Source organism: Moschus berezovskii, chromosome 1 (genome assembly GCF_049115385.1).
Source record: "Moschus berezovskii isolate FMDL1 chromosome 1, NW_MosBer_1.0, whole genome shotgun sequence".
NCBI classification, from domain to species: Eukaryota; Metazoa; Chordata; class Mammalia; order Artiodactyla; family Moschidae; genus Moschus; species Moschus berezovskii.
The window spans coordinates 86,848,967-86,873,026 of NC_142460.1; the positions used below are offsets into that span (position 1 = coordinate 86,848,967).

The window sequence follows — 24,060 nt, forward strand, 5'->3', positions numbered from 1 at the left end:
GTATTTGGTCAGTGGGAGAAGTAAGGCAAAATCCATCACTATTACCGAAAAGCCTTCAGAACATACGCCTTAATATAATGAATTTAAGAGTACCACATGTCTACATGATGAACACTTGAGAAACTGCATTGTCAACAGAGGCAGTATTATTTTCTTTACACAGAGCTGTTGTGATTAAGAAAAATTCAGCAGATTAGAATACATAGTATTTGGAGATAAAGAGATTAGAGTCTAGAATTATGAAGCTAGGAATTTCTTCTGAATAAAGCAGAGTATCTTCTTCCAGGCCTGTTCCAGCTTACTCCCACTGGCCTGACAGCCATCTCACCTGGATTCTTTTTATCTTCAAGACTATGGCTCAGTTACTTTTATCCACAAGAGACTCAGGGTAAGGTTGTATTCACTGGCCTCAAAGGCAAAAAAGCTGGTTCGTGATTAGTATACATCTAAAATACTTGACCCCACAAAGACTATGACAGAACTCATTCTCTTTCTTCTCTCCAGGGTAGGACAGGAAAATTCTATTACTCTAGAGTGGAAAGGAATTACTATTAGTGAAGGATTAGATACCCTCTTGGAAAAGAAATCCTGTAAAATTTGGAAGATAAGATGCAGAGAAAACTGGGTGAAATTTAGCTGCCAGGTCCCTTGCTTTCAGCCAACCACCGCAATTGGAGGTCTGGCCAACCTCTTAATCCACCTACTTTTTGTTGTGATTTAGGAAACCAAAAGAGAAGTTACTTTTCCCTTTTGCTCATAATTTCCTGCCCTCAACTTGTGTTATTATTCTATCAAATCTTGGTCTCTTCTTAAAACCAACCAAGTTCCCTCTAATATCTTTCTTTTAAATAAAGCTTTGCCTGACAACTTGAATTATACTGGCCTACAATCCATTGTTTCTCTGGGATATAACATCACATTTTATTTTTTTAATTTTAAAATTAATAAATGATTTAAGCAACTTCCCTGGAGGCTAAGAGGTTAAGACTCTGGGCTTCCACTGCAGGGGGCATGGGTTCGATCCCTAGTGGGGGAACTAAGATCCCACATACCATGAAGTATGGCCAGAAAGTAGAAAAAGAAATTTTTTTAAGTAAAAAATAAAATTAATAAATTATTTAAATTTAAGACAATATATTGTGGGATCTTTCCATGTCAGACACAGATCTATTAATATAAGATGTTGTTCCTAGGGGACACAGATGGTATATGTTGGTCACTCAGTTGTGTCTGACTCTTGATTCCATGGACTCTAGTCCACCAGGCTCCTTTGTCCACAGAATTCTCTAGGCAAGAATACTGGAGTGGGTAGCCATTCCCTTCTCCAAGGGATCTTCCCAACCCAGGGATTGGGCCTGGGTCTCCTGCACTGGCAGTGGATTCTTTACTGTCTGAGTCACCATGGTGGTCATGGATCTAAACCAAATAGGAGCTCATATGTTTTAACTGTGAAAACAACGTGGAAAGAAAATTTGGTTCCTTGCAGTGCTTCCTACCATTTTTTTTCAGTCATGGCACATTTAGAGAATACTAATATGTGTGTGTGACATAGGATAAATGGTAGAGCCAGCCCAGGGGCCTCGGAAGCTCTGAGAACTGAGGGGATCACCATCTCAGTACACCTGCACCTTTTCTGCCACACACCATTGCTTATGCAATGAAGGAAAAATTTCCCAGTGGTCTAATCTTAAACACGGATGGGCTGTGGGGCCTATCTTATGTTGACCTATTAGACAAAAGAGCCAAATACTTAGATCTCTAAATAGCTAAAAGAAAAATGACTCAGAAGACAGAGCTATGAGGAGGGAAATTTTTTTCTTGGGAGATTTACTTATAAAAGGAAATATAATACAGAAATTAATTTTTTTTCAGTAATAAAACAGAAATACATCCTATCTCACTTTACTACACAATGTCGACATTGGGTGAACAGTTTAACTTGGTCAATATTATATACAATGCAGACATATGGCTTTGTGAAGGAAAGACAAATAGTGCTCTAATTTATCAGTATGCCGAATCATCCTACATTTTCATTCCAGTTCAGGACAATAAGATGATGCTGGTAAGAGTCAATAACTGGAAAGCAAAGGTTTCTGATAGGGAAAATTAGGGAATCAAAGAGATGACATAGCCTTAAAAGTAATAGTAACATTTATGTGGGAGAATATTAGTAGTTGGGTGAGCAAAATAACTCAGGACTTTAAGCAGAATCTCCTCAGTTTAGTGCATTTTATGGGGGCTTGGGGGAAGTGAATGAGTACAAAAAGAGCTAGAAAATATGGAAACCTAAATTGTTTTAAGGAGGGAATCAGGTATCTTAAAAAAAAAACTATTTGAATCTAGTAGGTTTCATCCTTCACTTAGAGAACACTGGTGATAGAATAAACACGTCAGCAGGTCTTGAGCAATTATACAAACAGATAAGAGAGATCAAAACAAGTATTATTCAAACTGTGAAGTTCAGGATGAAGGAATAAAAAGACAAAGCATCCTGCAAAGAATTTAAACTCTCATGGTACAAAATTAAGTTTAAAAATAACTTAATTGAAGCCATTACCTTATCAAAAAACCTACTGAGCTTGACAGCATTGGAAGAACCTGCAGCTAAGTACCGTGGATTTGTGCAATCCTAGGAGATAAAACATAAGATCCACAATTAAACATTAGGAAACATAAGCTTTTTGTTAGTCATTACTGTTCCTCTTGCACATTTCTATAATAAAATATTAGCCATCATACTCTCATAAAATATTCAAGTAATTTTTCAAATTATGATACACAGAGCAAAAAGGAAAGTGCTAAAGGAAGATAAGGCCACTTACTCTTTGTTATTTAGGCAATTTTAGAGGACACCGAACCAATGTATTCATCATCAAATAACTTCATATAGGAAGACAGGATTGGTAATGTCTCACTAACAACAAAACCAAGATACTACTTACGTGACTTACCTATATTTACCTTGAAAAGCAGAAACAGAGCTATCAAAAATAAATAGCACTTCACTATTTAATACTAGTTATCTGCTGCTAAGTCACTTCAGTCATGTCCGACTCTGTGTGACCCCATAGATGGAAGCCCACCAGGCTCCCCTGTCCCTGGGATTCTCCAGGCAAGAACACTGGAGTGGGTTGCCATTTCCTTCTCCAATGTGTGAAAGTGAAAAGTAAAAGTGAAGTTGCTCAGTCGTGTCCGACCCTTAGCGACCCCATGGACTGCAGCCTACCAGGCTCCTCCGTCCATGGGATTTTCTAGGCAAGAGTACTAGAGTGGCTTGCCATTGCCTTCTCCGACTAGTTATCTACCAGTACTCAACTAACTTAAGTACCATAAAGTTCTTAGGATGAGTAGGAAGCATGAAAATAAGGAGTAAAGGAGTAAAAGGAGCAAAAAACAAACAGAACAGTTGCTAGGGGTTTCTCACTCACTGGATGCAAGGCAGTACATCCTTGGTGGGCCATAAAGATAATAATAAACAACAGATAATAAGTTTATTTTAAAATATCATTATTATTTTTAATAGTAATTAAATAAGAAACAACAGATATTACCAGAATAAAAAGAGGAGAAAATGGGGCTCTGAAAAGACAAAATAATCTGAAATAGTATAATGATAGTACATTGCAATGATTAGCAAAGACCTTAAATGGTTTACTATCCTTTTCCTGGAAATCCAACATTGAATTGCCTTCACTTGTCAATACTGACTTGCCACCTTAAGAGACTGACTACTTTGATTTTTACCTCAAATGCCACTTAAGACCCAACCATGGGGATATGATACAGGCTCCTTTGCAAGGACAGTATTTAATTTTTCAGTTATAAATCATCTGTGTTCCTTGGGACCTAATTATTGTTGGATTTATTCTGACTGTAATTTATTTGTAATTTATTCTGATAAATACCCACATGATTCCTTTCCAATATATTTTATAACAATCATCTATTTTACCAATATACAATATTTCAAGGCTCACATTTTAAATTTTGGCTAGAAGCTAAAATACATTTTCCAAAACTACAAAAGAAAAGAGACTACAATAACTTTTCAAAGATTGTAGAGTAAAAGAAAAATCAGAGGTCTCGGAAGCCAGCAGGCTCTGAACCTGAGTATCTATCCCAATATCTCTAGACTGTGTGACACTGGTTAGGTTCAGTTCAGTTCAGTTCAGTCACTCAGTTGTGTCCGACTCTCTGCGACCCCATGAACTCCCGGAGTTCACTCAAACTCATGTCCATAGAGTCGGTGATGCCATCCAGCCATCTCATCCTCTGTCGTCCCCTTTTCTTCCCGCCCCCAACCTTTCCCAGCATCAGAGTCTTTTCCAGTGAGTCAACTTGTCACATGAGGTTGGTTAGGTTACAAAACCTTTAAAGTTAAGCTTACTAATTTGTGAAATGGGGATAGCAATACTTATCTCATAGAATTTTTGTGAAAATTAAAGGAGATAATGTATGTCCAAGACTTCCCTGGTGGCTCAGATGGTAAAGCATCTGTCTACAATGCGGGAGACCCAGGTTTGATCCCTGGGTTGGGAAGATCCTCTGGAAAAGGAAATGGCACCCCACTCCAGTACTCTTGCCTGGAAAATTCCATGGACAGAGGAGTGTGGTAGGCTACAGTCCAGGGGTTGCAAAGAGTTGGACATTACTGAGCGACTTCACTTTCTTTCACTTTCTTGATGCATGTCCAGCACAAAGCAGGTACTGAAATATTAGTTTCCTTCTTTCTTCACCCCAAGAAAATGCCATCAGATTGAATTTTTAGACACAAAAGCACTTAACATAATAAAAGATAATTCTATATACGGATTAAATAGACTGAAATATTGTGTAATCTGTTGTATTTGAAATAATGTTTGAACATTTATATAGTAGCTGGGGCATATAAAAGACAAATCTTAAGTAGATATGTTTTACAAAACAGATATTGATTACATAATCGTCAGACTGTTAAAAGACTTCAGAGATGATTCCACATAGAGCTAAAGTACTAAATACAAAAACTAAATCGAACATCAAACAAAAAACAAAACCTCTCCAAAACTTAATTCAACAATTTCAAGTTGACTAGGCTAGAGAAATCCTATAATTTTAGGATGAGAATTTTAGATCTCAAAGAACTATAAACTATCTGCTACTGATCATGACTGAGGTCAAAGCCTGAAAATTAATAGCTCTAAATGCTTGCCTAAGCTTGAGAAAGAAATCTTAACTGGGGAAGATGCTTCAGAATGATTACTTTGAAGTAAACACGTAACAGAGAAAGATTTGTGCTAGACACGATAAACCTGGTGGTGATTTAGTTGCTAAGTCGTGTCCAACTCTTGCGACCATGGACTGTATCCTGCCAGGTTCCTCTGTCCATGGGATTCTCCAGGCAAGAATACTGGAGTGGGTTGTCATTTCCTTCTCCAGGGGATCTTCCTAACCCAGGAATCAAACCTCAGTCTCCTGCATTGCAGGCAGATTCTTTTCCGACTGAGCTATGAGGGAAGCCCACAACAAGCCTAGCAGGATTTAAAACAATAAGTAATCGCCTCCCTGTTTATAATTTAAACAATTTTCCTTTTTTTCCCCAAACACAAGATAGCTTTGATTCTATCTTTGAGGTATACAATTATGTTAATTCTTACTGTTTAATAATGTTAAGTAAATTCATATAGGAACCAAAGATGTTAGCATTAATACTGTTAAATCAGCTCTTACTTGAGACTTTATATATACTTGCTGAGTCTTTGACTACTATCTCTTTTTGAAAAGCTTATCTAATTTTCCTCCTCATTTTTTTCTTCTCTGCATCCTCAAGACCCTCTTGTTGTTTCTTCTGTGCTCCTGAAAATATACGCTGCTAGAAGGCTTTAAGTATATTGTATGTGAACACTGTGGAGACAACGTGTGCCAAAGTACCACTATTTGAGTACCTTTAAATCTTGTTAACAATTAAAGATGGCCCTGCCTTTGCAAGTGAAATAGGAAAAGCATATAGCTAGGTGACTGTCATAGAAACTCACAGGTACAGAAAGAGATACATTCTAAAATACATGACAAGTAATTGCTGGAACAAATTAAGCATATTCAATGGCAAATTTCCCTTTGGAAACAATGTTCAAAAGAAGTAACCTCAGTGCTTTTTCAAGAAGGATATTATATATTCTATGTAATAAGAATTCTTTGGACTATGATGGTCCAGTCTTGACTACCTGGGACATAATGCTGGCAGCTGAGGAAAAAAAGGCACCTCCACTGCAAAGCAGATTATAAAAAAAACAAAAACAGTGGAATGCCAGGCAGAAGCTAACTCAGTTATGGGGGTTGAACCTAGCAGCGTTCACCAATGCTGAATCACAGAAAAAGGGCTCAGAATAACCTGAGTCACTTGTTAAAATTACAGAATCCAGGTCCTTCTGTCACACGTTATGAATAAAAAGCTCCAGTTGTAGGGTACTTATTCAAAATTTTTTTTCAAATACTGTTTGTAATATGAATATGCAGTCAGGTTTGGGTACTTGGTGATCTAGATGATTTCTAACAATTCTTTCAGATCCAAGATTCTAAATGTTAGCTGAAGGATAATTAAGTGGAAAATAGGTTTAATTGTAGAGCACAGGCTCTGGAGTTAGAGCACCTGGTACCACCTGTGTAACCTTGGTTTAGTTACTCCTCTCTGCTTCTAGTCTTCATTTTTAAAGTGGAGATACTTATAGGACCTATCTTCTAGGATTGATGTGATGATGATGCATGTGACACAATGTACATAAAGTACTAAAACAGTGTGCCTGGCACAAATAAGTGCTTAATAAATGTCAGCCCTTAGTTGTATTAAACCAGCACCACCATGGCTGAAATACCAGTACACTGATATACTGTAGAAATCCTACTTGTGAACAATGACATATAAACCATGACTGAAACTGCTGGCCAGGATCATTCCCTCAGCAACACTAACTGGCTTATATGAGAACTTTCCTAGCCTTTTTAAAGTCTAGTTTTAATTGAGCTAAATATCTCAAGAAGGGACTCAATTCATGATATATATATAAACTAATGCTTATGAAGCATTCCCAGTTTACAGTTTGTAATTTTCTCATTTATATGTCTGTTTTCCCTTTAAGGTAAACTCTCTAGTTTAAGAAGCTAAGTTCAGTTTAGTTCAGTTCAGTCGCTCAGTCATGTCCGACTCTTTGCGACCCCATGAATCACAGCACGCCAGGCCTTCCTGTGAGGCTTTTCTAAAGCAAGAATAAACAACGCACAGTATCAGTGACCACTCTTTGTCATCTTAATTATTTTGATTTTGGTGTGATTTTTGAAGATCTTTTCAAGAAAAAGCCCATGACTTACATTAGAACAAAGTCTGAACATTGCAACAGATCAGCACACAAGGAGGCTGTGCCCATCTCATAATCTGCATGGCTCCAGTCTTCACTACTGTTTGGACTAAAACCCAAATGCCTGATTCAAATATAAAGCTTCTTCTCTGAGTATGTAATTTGTGAAGTCTTTGGTTTTGCCTTTTCCTGATAATAAAACAAGCATGCATTAGTGAAAATACACACCAAATTGATCTCTTCTGCATTGAAATCCTCAGCCAGGAAAGCAGTCCTAGTTAAAACTTCATGACGCTTGTTTTCATGAATCTGATCCAGTTTAGTCCCTATTACCAACAGTGGGATTTGGTTATCAGCAAACTGTTCCCGGTCATAATCCCTGTGATAAATAATAATGAAGAGGTGAACAGAATTTACCTTTTCTGATGTAGATGTGTAATATTTAAATGTAACTAGCTTATACTATTTTATATATACTACTCACTAACTCTTTCTCACCCATCACCTGTAAACCTACTTTTCTCCCAATTTCTTACACATGCCTGTTCATTTTTCAATCAGTCTTTACCATCTTTCAAGTTCCAACTATTAATTCAACTACTCAAAATTTGTCCCTGGGACTTTATGGACTACTTGAATAAACTGAGAGCCCACCAGGTATATGAAAGTAGGCTGACTGACTTCTAAAACTCTGTCTTCTAAGGCTAACAACTGAGGAATTTTTCTGAGGAGATATAGAGAGTGGATTCAAACCTCAGTGGGCAGAAAACCCAGGAACCTAGCACGCAGTCAAGTCTTTTGGCAGAGGGGAATGCCAAGCTTCTGGGTACCTTCTGGAGTACACATAAGCTTTACATCCACCATATTTATTTCTGTCTGTGAATAGCAAAGAAAAATAGCTCAGAAAAATAGCTCATTTCAGGAAAATAAGAAATAGGAATGCTGAAGGCCAGAATAAATCAACCATAGCTGATGCTACCCTGGGGAAAGATGGATTCAACAAATGGAAAGGGAAAGAAACAGGAAACAGCTTAAATGTAAAATGAATAGTAAAAGGAAAGAATTAAGCAACAAATAGTTGTCTGTCCTGACATGAGAGCTATGGAGACACAGAACAGGCAGTAAGACTCACTTGGGGTTGGTGGCCTTGGGTCACTCTATTACTGAGAGGAACATAGAACCCAATATTATTCAGTTAATATAAATTCTACTCATGTATGAGAAATAAAACAGATTTGGATTTCTGACATATTATAAGCTCAGTTTATAACAGTCAGCAAAATCTGGTTGCAACACCTTATGTTAGTAAATCAATATTGCATAACCCAACCAATACAAACCAGGTGAGCATAGCTTTTTCCTTCTTTTGGAATTATTTTTCTTTCTCTTTAAATAATCTAAATCTTGTGTGTATGTGTGTGCAAAATTACCAAATATTTTTGCCCTTCACAATAATCTTACAGAGCCTCAATTACTGTTCAGCCTTGGAGCACAATTGTTTTGAACTATTTTACCTCCCATTTCATAAAAATATTATCATTCTAATTAACGAATCAAAACCAATAACAGTTTGAGATCAAGGCTTTTGTTTCTTCTTACCAACATCAATGCTGACTTAGGAGACATGGTCCAAAACTGAAAATTGCTTTATTAGAGAATAAAGTTCTTAAAAAAAACCGTATATGTTTATTTATTTGGTTGTACCAAGTCTTAGTTGCAGTGTATGAATTCTTAGTTGAGGCATGTGGGATCTAGTTCCCTGACCAGGGATTGAACCTTGGGTTCCCTGCATTGGGAGTGTGGCGTCTTAGCTACTGGACTGCCAGGGAAGTCCCGAGAATAAAGCTTTGAAAGTGTCCTCCTTTAGGACTTTTCCACCCCATACTCTAACTTTGGCTTACATACAAATTTTTGTATGTATTTTAACAAACATCATCTTTGACACATATATTTCTGTCACTTGCAGTCTTTCATAATCCCTTGCAAGTTAACATACATATATTTATTGTATATATGTAACATAACATATATGTTACATGAAATATATACATAAATATATACACACACAATCTGTTCTCTCATTTCTTTTTTTAGCTTTCCTTTTCGCTCATTTTCTTTCATTAAATCTTATATCCAATTTGAAATTTGGTAATGAAATTCTTTTTTTCTTTTTAAATCATTAGGTAAAAAACAAATTAGGAATTTTATCATGAATGGATAAGGCTGATAACACCTTAACATCAAAAGAGACAGATAACCAGGTTTCCGTATTATAGGTACAATACCACTTTGGCAAAAACAAAAAACCTTGCATCTTTCAGACTACTGTATTTATCTACCATTTTGGAGAAGGTAAGAATTCAGAAAAACAAATAATTTGGAATGAGACACTCAGATACAAAAGTCATCCTCAACTAAACCCTCACAACATTATAACTAATTCAAAGTGAATTACAGATCTAGAAGGAAACCAAAAACTATAAAGCTTCTAAAAGAAACACAGATTAGGCAAACAGTTGTTATACATGATTCTCAAAACACAATACATAAAGGAAAAATAAACAGAGAAACTAGACTTCATCAAAATGAAAAACTATTGTTTTGTGAGAGATATTGCTAAGAGAATGAAAAGACAAACTACAGACTAGGAGAAAATATTTGCAAATCAAACATCTTACAAAATGGTTATTTTGGAAGGTACATTCTTGTGACTGCTATAGCATTGCAAACCAATTGTGAAGTAATTTGGGCTTACCCATTTGTTACCAAGACTCCAGTTGGCACCAAATCCCTATTTAGAGCTTCCAATGACCAACGGTACAAGTTTTGGGATGATTTCTTATTTGTTAAGTCATGCACTAAAATAATACCTAAAATAATCAGAGAAAATAATGTCAATATTTTAACATTTCCTCTTCATTTCACAAGTGACAAAGCATTAGATTCTTTAATGAATGCATTCTGGTATGACTAACAAACTCAGACATGATTATTTAAAAACTTCCTCTGTAAGTTCTTGCAAATAATTCACAAAAATTTTTTCTTTGTCAGTTATATAACTTTAAAAAAATTCTACAAGGGCTGACAAAAATTTCATTAAGCTTTTAGAATGTCTTTTTTCCTTCATTAAACACTTTATGAGTGCCTACTCTGCCTGGTCCTAATCACAGAACTACTTCATCAATAAAAAGAATCAAAACTACTTTAAGTATATAGGAAATTATATTCATTCAAAAAGATTATTTTTCTACACTATGCGTCTGTCATAGACATCATACATACACCTATTATTTACACTCATTAAAATATTTAATAATAAAAATTTATTTAAATGGTATTGATTTAATTTGATACAAATTCCTATTCTTTAGCTGACAAGATGTTTTCTTGAAGGTTACCTGGAGCTAATCAACTTAAAAGTCTAATCATTTAGTTCTCTGAATTAATGCCTAGCTATGTAAGCTTGCTCAATCTGTAAGAGATTTAGTTAAAACACAGCAAAAGAAATATGCCACAAGAAGGAGATAGGAAAAGATAATTAAGAAGTATGAATAGTAGAAAATAGTTGGACCTTCTAGAGCTTGAGAAAAACTGTAAAATATAATGAGGTTGAGAAGGACAATTAAATAGAATCAGCTAAGATCCTAGACAGAAAGGCAAAGCAGGTAATTACAATACAATATATACAATAAAGGAACTGTTTTAATGCCTAGTGAAATTTAGAGTATCATCTTGTGGTCAAGAGACTGTATGTTTTTAAACAAACCCCAACTTTTTCCTATATTACCCAGATTCTACTGTGAAGTAAGAATGTGAAACTGATGATTCTCCCATCTTCAAGATGTAAGATATGTAAATATGAAAAAAGAAGGGCATGAGAGTTAGAATTATTTGGCTCCTCTAGGTTTTACAGACAATGTACAACTAAGGTGCTTGTGCAAGTTACAGATGACTAGTTCCAGGTGGCTCAAGTTAAATCTGCAGCTCTCCTGGCATCTGGAACAAATAGAGATCTGACACTGGCTCCCTGGTCCAACTGCATTCACTCTACCTTCCTCAATGAGGGGCGCTAATACGCATTAAGGAAACAAGGGCAGACTAAAAAAGGAATAAAGAGCTACTATTAAAAATTATAGCTAATATTTATTCAGTGTTTACTGACTACATATTGTGCTTTCCGTGTGTCATCTAATTTGATTTTCAGAACAGTTCTATAAAGTAAGAATTATTATCTTTATTTTACATATGTGGAAACAGGCTCAGAGAGAGTGGTAAGTGGGGCAGCCAGGATTTGAAATCAAGTAATCTGACAGTAAAAGACTGGAGGAAAGCAGAATAAAGTCACTTCAGGGAAAAGGAATGGCAGATATTTTCTCCTCTCCTTATTTCCTAGGTATAAATACAAACATATGAGTGGGTTTGGCTGGGAGAATGAAAAAATTACAAAGGCCTAAATGAGTTATTAGATGTTTTGAGGATCTCTATTTATGCCTTCTGAGTTTTTAAGGGCACTGAGCACCCTTTTCCTTATGTTCGTTCTTTCATTTGGGCTGAGAGTCCATGCTTTGTAGACTATGAGCTAGAAGGGATACAGGAAAGACCCCGTGGACTGTAGCCTACCAGGCTTCTCCGTCCATGGGATTCTCCAGGCAAGAATACTGGAGTGGGTTACCGTTTCCTTCTCCAGGGGATCTTCCCGACCCAGGGATCGAACCCGGGTCTCCTGCATTAGAGGCAGACGCTTTAACCTCTGAGCCACCAGGGAAGCCCAAAGGAAAGAAGTCAGGGTAACATCTGATCAGAATATGTGCTAAATCTTTAAAAACTGAAAGCGAGAGACACTTTACAGGTCTCCTTTAGGGATTATCAGCCTCAATCATCACAGTGGGAAGACGTAGGATATTGAGGGAAGAAAGTTATTGCTAAGAACAGACTGTGTATTTGAATGGAATGATCCTTACGCTCTGTTTCTTAGAAAACTAAGGATGGTAGATTGAGTAAAGAACCTTGAATGTTTCTAACAAGAGAAATATTCCAGATGTTGGCTCAAAGAACTCAGAAACTGATTTTTCTCTTTTTTAAAAAAATTAAAGTATCATTGATTTACAATACTGTGTTAGTTTCAAATGTACAGCAAAGTGATTCAGATATATTTATACATATATACATATATATATATGAGATTCTTTTCCATTTTAGGGTTATTACAAGATATTGAATATAGTTTTCTGTGCTATACAGTAGGACCTTATTATTTATCTATTTTATACATAGTATTTGTATCTGCTAATCCAAAACTCCTAATTTATCCCTCCCCACCTTTCTCTTTGGTAATCATAATTTTGTTTTCTGTGTCTGTGAATTCCTATTAAGATTGTTCTTAACAGGGATTATTTTTGATAAAGCAGGAATGTATCTCAGTCTCACTTATAAAACTAACATAGGGTGTATGAAATTACTTCAATAATATTCAAAGAAGATACAAATCACTAATGGATAGTAGGTATAAAAAAGATAACCAAATAAATATGGATTTAGATGGATTTCTTCAGTACTTCCTAGGTTTACAACTGAGACTTCCATGAAGTTTCTAGGATTTGAACAGTCCTTAACTTTATTATTTATTTATAATTTTTATCCTAAATCTTTCTCAAAAAGATCAAAAAGAAAGTGTCATTTATCCAAACTTCTTTGCCAAATCAGATTGATACCAATGTTGACAAGTCATTTGACCAATATAATAAACCAGGCCTCATTTCTTTCTCTCCTGCTCTTTAACATTAGTCACCTAACACTATACAGTCTTATCTGTTTTTTCACTTATATACATTCTATTAATACATGCTATTATCATGTACTTTATCATATATTATGATATCATATATTAATGTCACCATCTTTAACTATTTTGTTTCATTTATGAATATTTTGTTTCTTCAGTTAGATTGTGACACTTTCAGTTAGAACTCTGAGTTAAATGAGACACAGGTCTGATACAACTAACACAACTCATCCTGTATTCTATAGTATGTATCCAGTTACAAGAGCCTTCTCTACTTTTTGTAGCATCTACAAAACCTTATGATATGGGAGATAAAAGATATTGAAAGAGGAATATAAGTAATGAAGATGGTACTGAATAATTACAGTGCTTACCTATTATTGAATGAGATCTAAGTATAGTATAAATGAAGCCCAATTAATAACGAAGCATCTATCAGAAAGGAAGGGTAAGATGCTAAATCTGTTGGTATATCAATCAAAGAGAAGCTGAAATTATATTTCACAGTAAAAAAAAAAAGGAGGTAAAAACTGAATTTAAAAAAGATTAAAAAAAAAAAACACTACAGGTAAATCACAGGTGCCAATAGTTTAGTTCCTTGACACAGGGTAGGCACTCTATGAACTGCAATCATGTCCTATTACACACTTCTATCTGGAAGTCTGCTCCAAGTATTTGTACATAACTGGATGAAATTTCTGCACCCCTGAAAACATCCTTACGTAGCTTTTATAATTACATAGGCCTCTCTCTAAGGAGCAGACGAAAGAAATCTCAGTATCTCTGTGACATCTGGCTTAGACCATGAGACTCCTAATGGTATATACTCAGTTGACTAAAGCAACAGCAAGCACTCCCAGGGGACAGTGTTTTGAAAGTTCCACGTTTTATGTCGAGTACCTAAAATACAATTTTATGTCTCAATATTTAGTTTATGACAATAATGTAAACAGAGGCACTTAGACAAAGCAAATATCTACTGTTCTGAAATACATAGTCAGAATCTAGAAAACACAAACTGGAATGTGTTATGCATCATTTAAGAGCTGTGACTATACTATATCTTTCTTTAACTGAGTCCAGCATTCCACATCAGATGATCTGAGGCCACTAAAATATTGTAAAAATAAAAAAAGTTTTACCATTTACAGTGTTGTAGAATACTGCTCTTGTGCTTTTCACACTGCTGGCACTGCCCACAGAGCCTCCAACATCCCATAATTCTATATAGTAGGTCTTCTCTTCTGGAGTTCCTTCTTTGTAGTCATGAACCTAACAAATCAATCCATCAGAATAATTATTATAGCCACTAAGAAAACTGGTAAGCCTCCTCATTCCAGCTTAAAGCACTGGACCTTTCCATATCAGCAGCTTTCCCTCTGACTCTGATTACCACCTCCCATCTTTTCAGCTTCTTTCTACTACTCCAACTCTAATAATAATCTCTGACCCCACATGTTCCTACAGTTCATTGTTCCTAACATCTTCCAAAGTTCTCCCTTCCACTTCCAAATCTTCACTTCCTTCCTAACAAAGCAGAAGTTCCACTATTTGTCATTTTTGTCACTCCTTCCCTACCCCCAACATAGTATTCACCAAACAACATTTCAACCTTGACTATATCCACCTTTTCCTGTATTGCATGTCTGCAACTGAATATAATGTTCAGAAAAATATAAATTCAAGCTAACTGGATTCACTTTAAATTCCAGTCTACCTTTGAAGCTGTCCTTTAGTCAGTTCCATAGTCGATTTCTACTTTTCCTCTTCTAGATAACTATTTCACTTACTCCTCTTTTTCAATTTTCCAATAACTCTCTCCTATCCTCAAGCACAGCTAATAAGCTTGCTTCCCAAGACAGAAGCAATCAGAAAAGAATGTCTACAACCTGCTCTTCCCTTATCTATCACTCTCTGCATCTGTACCCATATAATCCGCTTTCCTTGCAGCTCTTATAGATAACTGTCTGTGTCCCTAAGGCCAAATCCCCTTCTTAAGCATGAAATCCCATTTCTTCTTTCTTATCAAAGAGGTCAGTTCAGTTCAGTTCAATTCTCTTTTTCATCATCAAATTTTTCCTCGGTTGGATAATTCCCATCATCAAACAAACATGCCATAATTTTTCCCATTTTAAAACTTGACCTCATCTTCCCTTAGCTACCATACCACTTCTCTATTCCTTTTTATAACAACAGCCCTCCAAAGAGTTGTCTCAACTGTCTCTGGTTCTTTTCTTTACATTCTCTTTTGAACCCATTCCTGTCATACCTTTTGTCCCAATCACCCCACTGAAATATTCCTTATCAAGGTCACTAATAGTTTCCATATTGCTAAATCCAATGATCAATGATCAGTTTTCATCTTACTCTACTATCTGATAAAACTAATCACTCCTCTTTCAGTACTTTTTTCACTTAAGGAAATGGCAACCCACTCCAGTACTCTTGCCTGGAGAATCCCACGGACGAAGGAGCCTGGTAGGCTACAGTCCATGTGGTTGCAAAGAGTCGGACATGACTGAGCGACTTCACTTCACTTATAGGATATCATACTGTTCTGCTTTTCTTCCCACCTCACTGTCTAATCCGTTTCTGTCTCCATTTGGGTTGTCCTCATCTCTGTACCCTCTAATTGTTAGAGTGTTCTAAGGTTTAGTTCTTGAGTCTCTATCAACATCTGCTTTTTTGACAATTATCATCTAACCTTATGATTTACAATGTCATAAATATGTCGATGAGCTTCCCTGGTGGCTCAAATGGTAAAGAATCCATTTGCAATTTACATCCATGCTGGATCAGTCCATTCCACCTCAGACTTACCAGTCCATATCACCAGACTACAATTGGGATGTCTTAAAGGCACCTCAAATTTTACATACTTAAAAATAATATCTCAATCTTCCCCCCAAACCCATTCTTCTCCCATTTTCTCTGCTTCAGTAAGAGGCAATTCTAGCCTTCTAGTTACTTGAAGGGCCAAAAACTTAAGATTGAATTCTTAACTTAAAACTTAACTCCTCTCACACTGCATATCTGATATGTCAGCAAATCCTGTTGCTTTTGTCTTAAAAATATACCCAAGACCCATTCATTTCTCACCATCTCTACTATTAACAGCGTCAAAGCCGCATCCATCTCTTTGCCTGAATTAATGTGATCATCTCCTAACTGCTTTCCCCAGGAGAGCCTCAGTGACTCACCTTCCCAGCACTCCCCGTTTGCTCTGCATGCAGTGCTAGAGTGAGCATTTCAAAATGCAACTTAGATCATATCCCCCTTCAATTCAAAACTCTCCAATGACATTTACTCAGAGTAAACTGAAATCTCTCTCTCGTGGTCTAGACTTTATAAGCATTTATTGCTTGAACCATATTATTACTCAGAAATGAAATCTGATATATGGCAACCTAATCTATTAGAATATAAACAAGAACCAGATTTTAACATGGGGTGTACATCAGAGTCTTTCAAGAATTTGTCTTTTTTAGAAATATACATGCCAACAAAGGCAAAAAAATAAACAAGTGGGACTGCATCAAATAAAAGAGCTTCTATACAGCAAAGGAAACAAGCAACAAAGTGAAAAAGCATCCTATGGAATGGGATAAAATATTTGCAAATCATATATCTGATAAAGGGTTAATATCCAAAATATATAAAGAAAGCATACAATTCAATAGCAAAAACACCCCCAAACAACCCAATTTAAAAAATGGGCAGAGTTTTTCAAAAAAGGCAAATGGTCAACAAATACCTGACAAGTTGCTCAATATCACTCATCAGAAGGGAAATGCAAATTAAAGGTATGAGACAGCACCTCCTACCTCTTAACATGGCTGTTACCAAAAAGACAAGAGATAACGAGTGTAGGCGAGGATGTGGAGAAAGGGAACCCTTGTGCACTGGTGATGGCAATGTAAACCGGTTCAGCCACAATGGAAACAGGATAAACATTCATCAAAAAGTTAAGAATAGAACTACCATATAACCCAGCAATTCCACTTCTGGCTGTATATCCAGAAGAAATGAAAACGGGATGCTGAAGAGATTATCTGCACTCTCACATTCTACTGCACAACAGCGAAGCCATGACAACAATTCAAGTGCCTGTTAATGGATGATGAATGAACAGAGAAGATAGGATATAAAACTGTGGGAAGGGAATATTCTTCCATTATTCAGCCATTTGCAACAACATGGTTGGATCTTGAGGGAGTTATGCTAAGTGAAATAAGGCATGCTATATCACTTAAATGCAGAATCTGAATAAAAGGCTAAACTCATAGAAACAGAAAACAGAGAAGTGTTTGTCAGGGGTTGCAGAGGTGGGGAAATAGGGAGAATTTGGTAAAAAGGTGCAAATTTTCAGCTCTAAAATAATAAGGCCTGAGGATATACAATGTGGTGAGTGTAGCTGGGAACACTCCACTGTATAACTGAAATATGCGAAGAGAGTAGAATGTAAATGTTCTCACCAAATAAACATGTGATGTGATGGATGTGCTAATTAATTGGATGGGAGGAATCCTTTCACAATGTATAAGAATATAGTATATCATCACAATATACACTTTAAATATCTTATAATTTTGTTAATTATATCTAAACAAAGCTGAAAAGAAGTCCTTAAAAAAAAAGAAATATACATGCCAGACTTACTGAATCAGTTCCTTTTGGGTCCAGTCTTTGGCATGCATAATTTGAAAATTCTCCAAATGATTTTGCTATAACCCCTAGGAATTAAGAATCACTGATTTTATAGAAAGTCGAAACTATTTTGGTATCAGGAGGCCTAGACCATACTCCTTGACTGTTACTGATAATCCCTGATATCTTTGAGTCTCAGTTTACTTGCTTATAAAGTGAAAATGAAGAAGTTATATTATGTGTATCAAATGGCTCTGAAATAAAAAGACAGCTGAGTAGAATGAACTGGGAGATTGGGATTGACATATATACACTACTGATACTATGTTTAAAATAGATAATGAGAATCTACTGTATAACACAGGGCACTCTACTCAATGTTCTGTGGTGACCCAAATGGGAAGGAAATCCAAAAAGAGATACGTGTATACATATAGCTGATTAACCCTGCTGTAGAGTAGAAATTGGGCTTCCCTGGTAGCTCAGCTGGCAAAGAATTCACCTGAAATGCATGAGACTCCAGTTCGATTCCTGGGTTGGGAAGATTCCCTGGAAAAGGAATAGGCTACACACTCCAGTATTCTTGGGCTTCCCTGGAGGCTCAGATGGAAGACCTGAGTTCGATACCTGGGTCAGGAAGATCACTTGGAGGAGAGCATGGCAACTCACTTCAGTATTCTTGCCTGGAGAATCCCATAACCTGGCGTGCTGCAGTCCATGGGGTCGCAAAGAGTCAAAGACAACTGAGCCAACTAAGCAGAGCATAGCACAGAGTAGAAGCTAACATTGTAAGGCAGCGACACGCCAATAAAAATTAAGTTTAAAGAGATAGCTGAGTAGTTAAAGTATATATCATAAAATACATGTACTATATTTAACAGAATGCTTCATACTTGTTACTTATTCACATTCTTTTTTTTAGATCCAAATCGTTTTGTTCAAGGAAAATTTTAAATAAATAAGATATTCTACAGATAGCCACAATGACATTAAGAGAAGACAATGATTAGGATGGCAACAAAGAGGACAGGAAACACAAATGACAATAGCAAAATCACAGCAGTTGTGGACCACTGTGGCCAACAGAAAGTAATTCTGCAGAATGTGACAAAAGTTATCACTATTTTGCAATTATATGGCAGAAATAACAGATAATAAATGATCATGTTAAATCATCAATAAAAAGATTAAACTACATGAATTCTGTTTTTAAAGCAAGAAAATGTTTAATACATTTTATCAAGATTTCTAAGCACAACCACTGAAATGAACAATATGAGATATTATAAGGCGTTAGTTATATGGGATCAGAAAGTTCAACCATTTTGATGAAGCTCTCTTGATCCAGCCACCTTCCCTGGCTCCAAAACCAGCCAAGGCTGGTTAGGTACTCCTATTTGCTCCCATAACATGCTGCACAGTTCTATCATTTCACTAACCACACTGTCATTTATCTGCCAGTATCTCTTCTATTAGATTCCTGAGCTTAAGAGCAGGAACTATATTATTCAACTTTGTAAGCCTAGAACATAGCATAATACCTAACACATATTAGATATTTGGATATGCTTGGTTAAATCAAGGAAAAGATTCAGGGTGTCTCATCCTCTAAGGTTTTATTACATTCTGTTTATTATTTTACTCAATTCCAGTGCTTCTCAGGTACAGTTCTGAGAACAAACTAAATTAGAACCAATAGGAAGGCTTATTAAAAAAAAAATCCTTGGACAACTCCTGATGCCTCCGGGGTGGGGCTCAAAAATCTGAATTTTGAAAGCTAGCTCCCTAGGTGATTCTGATACATAATTAAGTTGGACAACCATTTAAATACATCACTATTGTCTCTAAAGGTATTTCAAATGTCTAATGTTGCCTCCCCTAAATGACTGTAACTCCTTCCATAACAGCCACCATGTAACACAATTTCCCCGTAGCATGCCCTCCTAGCTTTGCAATATAAAAAGTCTGTTAGGCAGTTCCCTTCTGGCAGTACATACCCCCAAACTAGACTGACCTACTCATCTATACTCTTCACCACAAAATACTTTCCTTAATCAAATCTTTTCATGTTTCCTTCCAGAGTTAGAAGAGAAGATGCCCTTCTTCCTTTCCAAACTGCTGAATTAAACTAAGTTTAACTTATTTCAAATGTACTGAGTCCTAAGAACTTTAAACCACAGCTTGCAGCTATGACATTATATCTTTTTATATGGATGAGTGATCTCCAAGGGAAAGCGTGACATTATAACAAGTATTGTTCTTGACACAGTAAGTGGTACCTTGCTGCTATACTAAGAGTTCAACATGACGTAGGGGTAATGTCAAACTCTAAGAAATGTGTTTTATATTTAAATCAGGTCATCAGGGATCCAGTACTTAGTCATGACAGACTTTACAGCTACAGAAGGAATGGTTTTTCTCAACAGGCAGCAACAGTATGTGCTTATCAAATGGGAAAAGGAACCATACTGTAACTTTGGTACTTCTCATTTACTCACCTCTTTACTTTTTATTGGAAACCAAATCAAGATCAAGTATAACAGGTTTTGTCTCATTTGAAGAGTTTATTCATTGTAATTTTTAAAAATAAGAAACAAACTTAGTAAAGAAAACGACATACATCTGGTTCCATCACTTCATGGGAAATAGATGGGGAAACAATGGAAACAGTGTCAGACTTTATTTTTTTGGGCTGCAAAATCACTGCAGATGCTTATTGTAACCATGAAATTAAAAGACGCTTACTCCTTGGAAGGAAAGTTATGACCAACCTTGATAGCATATTAAAAAGCAGAGACATTACTTTGCCAACCAAGGTCCGTCTAGTCAAGGCAATGGTTTTTCCCGTGGTCATGTATGGATGTGAGAGTAGGACTGTGAAGAAAGCTGATCGCTGAAGAATTGATGCCTTTGAACTGTGGTGCTGGAGAAGACTCTTGAGAGTCCCTTGGACTGCAAGGAGATTCAACCAGTCCATTCTAAAGGAGATCAATCCTGGGTGTTCATTGGAAGGACTGATGCTAAAGCTGAAACTGCAATACTTTGGCCACCTCATGTGACGAGTTGACTCACTGGAAAAAGACTCTGATGCTGGGAAGGATTGGGGGCAGGAGAAGGGGATGACAGAGAATGAGATGGCTGGATGGCAGCACCGACTCGATGGACATGAGTTTGAGTGAACTCCAGGAGTTGGTGATGGACAGGGAGGCCTGGTGTGCTGTGATTCATGGGGTCGCAAAGAGTTGGACAGGACTGAGCGACTGAACTGAACTGAGGAAAGAGCCGTGTATGTTTTAAATGTTCTTTAACAAGTTTGGTTTGATATATGTGCCTGTAAACTATTATTAAAGACAGGCAGGAAGGTAGGAGTCTTAGGAGACAGTCGGGAGAAAAGACAGGAAGACAGAAAAAAGTCAACAATGTGAGTGTATCAGGGGAACAGGAATTGAATTTGCCTCATTCTTCACAGTGTCTGATACCCAGGAGGTACGCAATATATATACTTAATGAACAAATGAACGAATGAATAATATCATGAAGGTTTCTGCTAACTGTTTCGCTTCAGCCAAGTTTATTTCCTCTATTAAAAAAACCAAAACCTTCACGTTCCCCTTCTATTCTGTACTCACTTGCTCCTTTACTTAACTTCTAAACTTCGTGAAAGATTGATTTAAACCTCTGTCTATATTTTCTCTCTGCCTACTCACATCATTTGGTTTCTATTAACATTCCATTGCATTTTAAAAGGTCAGCACTGTGTCATTACCAAATGCAAGTTCTCCTCCCAGTCATTATCTCTCTATACTGCTGCTGCTGCTAAGTCACTTCAGTCGTGTCCGACTCTGTGCGACCCCATAGACGGCAGCCAACTCTCTATACTATTTCACACTAAAAACCAATCCCTCCTCCATAAGAGTCTCGTCTCTATTTTGCTCCTGTGGTTTTTCATCACCTTGGCTATCCCTCCTCTCTCTTCCTCTCTCTGATCCCGCTTCTCACAATCAACTCCCTAAATATACCTCAAGGCTCTCCCTCAGCTCTTCTCTTTCTAAATTTTCCTTTCTGAAAACCTCATCAGCTCTCATGGTTCAAGATTATCCCCACAGAGATGATTCTGTCTCAGAATTCTCTCTTAAGCTTCAGCACATCAAATGCTTTCTCGGCAGCTTCAGGTGGATAGCTCATAGATCCCTCAATTCATCATGTCCAGAGTAGAATTTCCATTTCCTTCTCTTTCACCTGTAATATATATCCCCCTTCTTAAGGAACAGTCCAGCTCTCTGTTGCCCAGGCTACCCATTCAATCATTAACACTCAGTATAATTTTCTGATCCTCACAAGCACTTCACTTTTTCTCATCAACTACTGTAACACTTATATTCTATATAAGAGTTATTCCACAGAACTTTCTGTGATGATGGAAACGTCAAATATAATAATTACCAGCAATATGTGAGTTCTGAGCACTTGAAATGTGGTTAGTTCAACTAGACAACTAAATTTTTAATTTTAGTTCATTTAAATTTATATCTTCACATGAATCTAGTCATTACCATATTTAACAACACCAGAATACCTTTTTTTAAATACCATTCTGGAACAAAAGGTAGTACAGACCAGTGATCAAAAGCACAGGATCTTGAACCAGACTGTCTGTGCTGGAATTCCATTTCCATTACTTTCGGGCAGTGTGACCATGAACAAAGCAGTTAAGACTTCTGGGCTGCCGCTACTTCATGTGTCAGATAGGGAAGCTAACAGTATCTACCGTGACAGGCTGTGAGCATTAAGGGTCATGGATTAGTATATTAAATAGGAGACGCCGGCCCCGGCGGCGCAGACGTGACGCGAGAGACGCCGGCCCCGGCGCAACGAACCACGCAAAGAGGTGCGGCCGTGAGGAGCTACCCCACGCCTGAGGCCAGGGCCGGCAGCCGAGAGGAGCTACCCCAGGTCCAACAGGCGGTGGCTGCGCGGCTCAGGAGGGCCGAGAGGAGCTACTCCGCGTTCAAGGTCAGGAGGGGCGGCCTTGAGGAGATACCCCTCGTCCAAGGTAAGGTACAGCGGCTGCACTTTGCTGGAGCGGCTGTGAAGAGATTTTCCACGACCAAGGTAAGAGAAACCCAAATAAGACAGTAGGTATTGCTAGGGGGCATCAGAGGGCAGACAAACTGAAATCATAATCACAGGAAACTAGCCGATCTGATCACATGGACCACAGCCGAATGTGGTCCCCTGGAGAAGGGAATGGCAAACCACTTCAGTATGCTTGCCTTGAGAACCCCATGAACAGTAACAAAGGGCAAAATGATAGCATACTGAATGAGGAATTCCCCAGGTTGGTAGGTGCCCAGTATCCTACTGGAGATCAGTGGAGAAATAACTATAGAAGGAATAAAGGGATGGAGCAAAAGCAAAACCAATACCCAGTTGTGGATGTGACCAGTGATAGAAGCAAGGTCCGGTGCTGTAAAGAGCAATATTGCATAGGAACCTGGAATGTTAGGTCCATGAATCAAGGCAAATTGGAAGTGGTCAAACAGGAGATGGCAAGAGTGAACGTCGACATTCTAGGAATCAGTGAATTAAAATGGACTGGAATGGGTGAATTTAACTCGGATGACCATTATATCTACTACTGTGGGCAGGAATCCCTTAGAAGAAATGGAGTAGCCATCATGGTCAACAAAAGAGTCTGAAATGCAGTACTTGGATGCAATCTTAAAAATGACAGAATGATTTCTGTTCGTTTCCAAGGCAAACCATTCAATATTACAGTAATCCAGGCCTATGCCCCAACCAGTAATGCTGAAGAAGCTGAAGTTAATTGGTTCTATGAAGACCTACAAGACCTTTTAGAACTAACCCCCAAAAAAGATGTCCTTTTCATTATAGGGGACTGGAATGCAAAAGTAGGAAGTCAAGAAACACCTGGAGTAACAGGCAAATTTGGCCTTGGAGCATGGAATGAAGCAGGGCAAAGGCTAATAAAGTTTAGTCAAGAGAATGCACTGGTCATAGCAAACACCCTCTTCCAACAACACAAGAGAAGACTCTACACATGGACATCACCAGATGGTCAACACCGAAATCAGATTGATTATATTCTTTGCAACCAAAGATGGAGAAGCTGTATACAGTTAGCGAAAACAAGACCAGGAGCTGATTGTGGCTCAGATCATGAACTCCTTATTGTGAAATTCAGACTTAAATTGAAGAAAGTAGGGAAAACCACTAGACCATTCAGATATGACCTAAATCAAATCCCTTATGATTATACAGTGGAAGTGAGAAATA

The 24,060-nt window shown here is 37.2% G+C and overlaps 1 protein-coding gene across 1 annotated transcript in view; it reads right to left on the minus strand.

Moving 5' to 3' along the window:
• The window catches only part of RABL3 (RAB, member of RAS oncogene family like 3), a 43,440-nt gene that overhangs the window by 1,660 nt on the left and 17,720 nt on the right, over window positions 1-24,060 (minus strand). Inside the window, exons 3-6 of the mRNA XM_055435752.2 lie at window positions 14,259-14,388; window positions 10,090-10,204; window positions 7,563-7,713; window positions 2,561-2,632 (exon numbers count right to left, since the gene is read on the minus strand). Of these exons, the coding sequence (XP_055291727.1) occupies window positions 2,561-2,632; window positions 7,563-7,713; window positions 10,090-10,204; window positions 14,259-14,388 (468 nt within the window). The remainder of the gene's footprint in view (window positions 1-2,560; window positions 2,633-7,562; window positions 7,714-10,089; window positions 10,205-14,258; window positions 14,389-24,060) is intronic.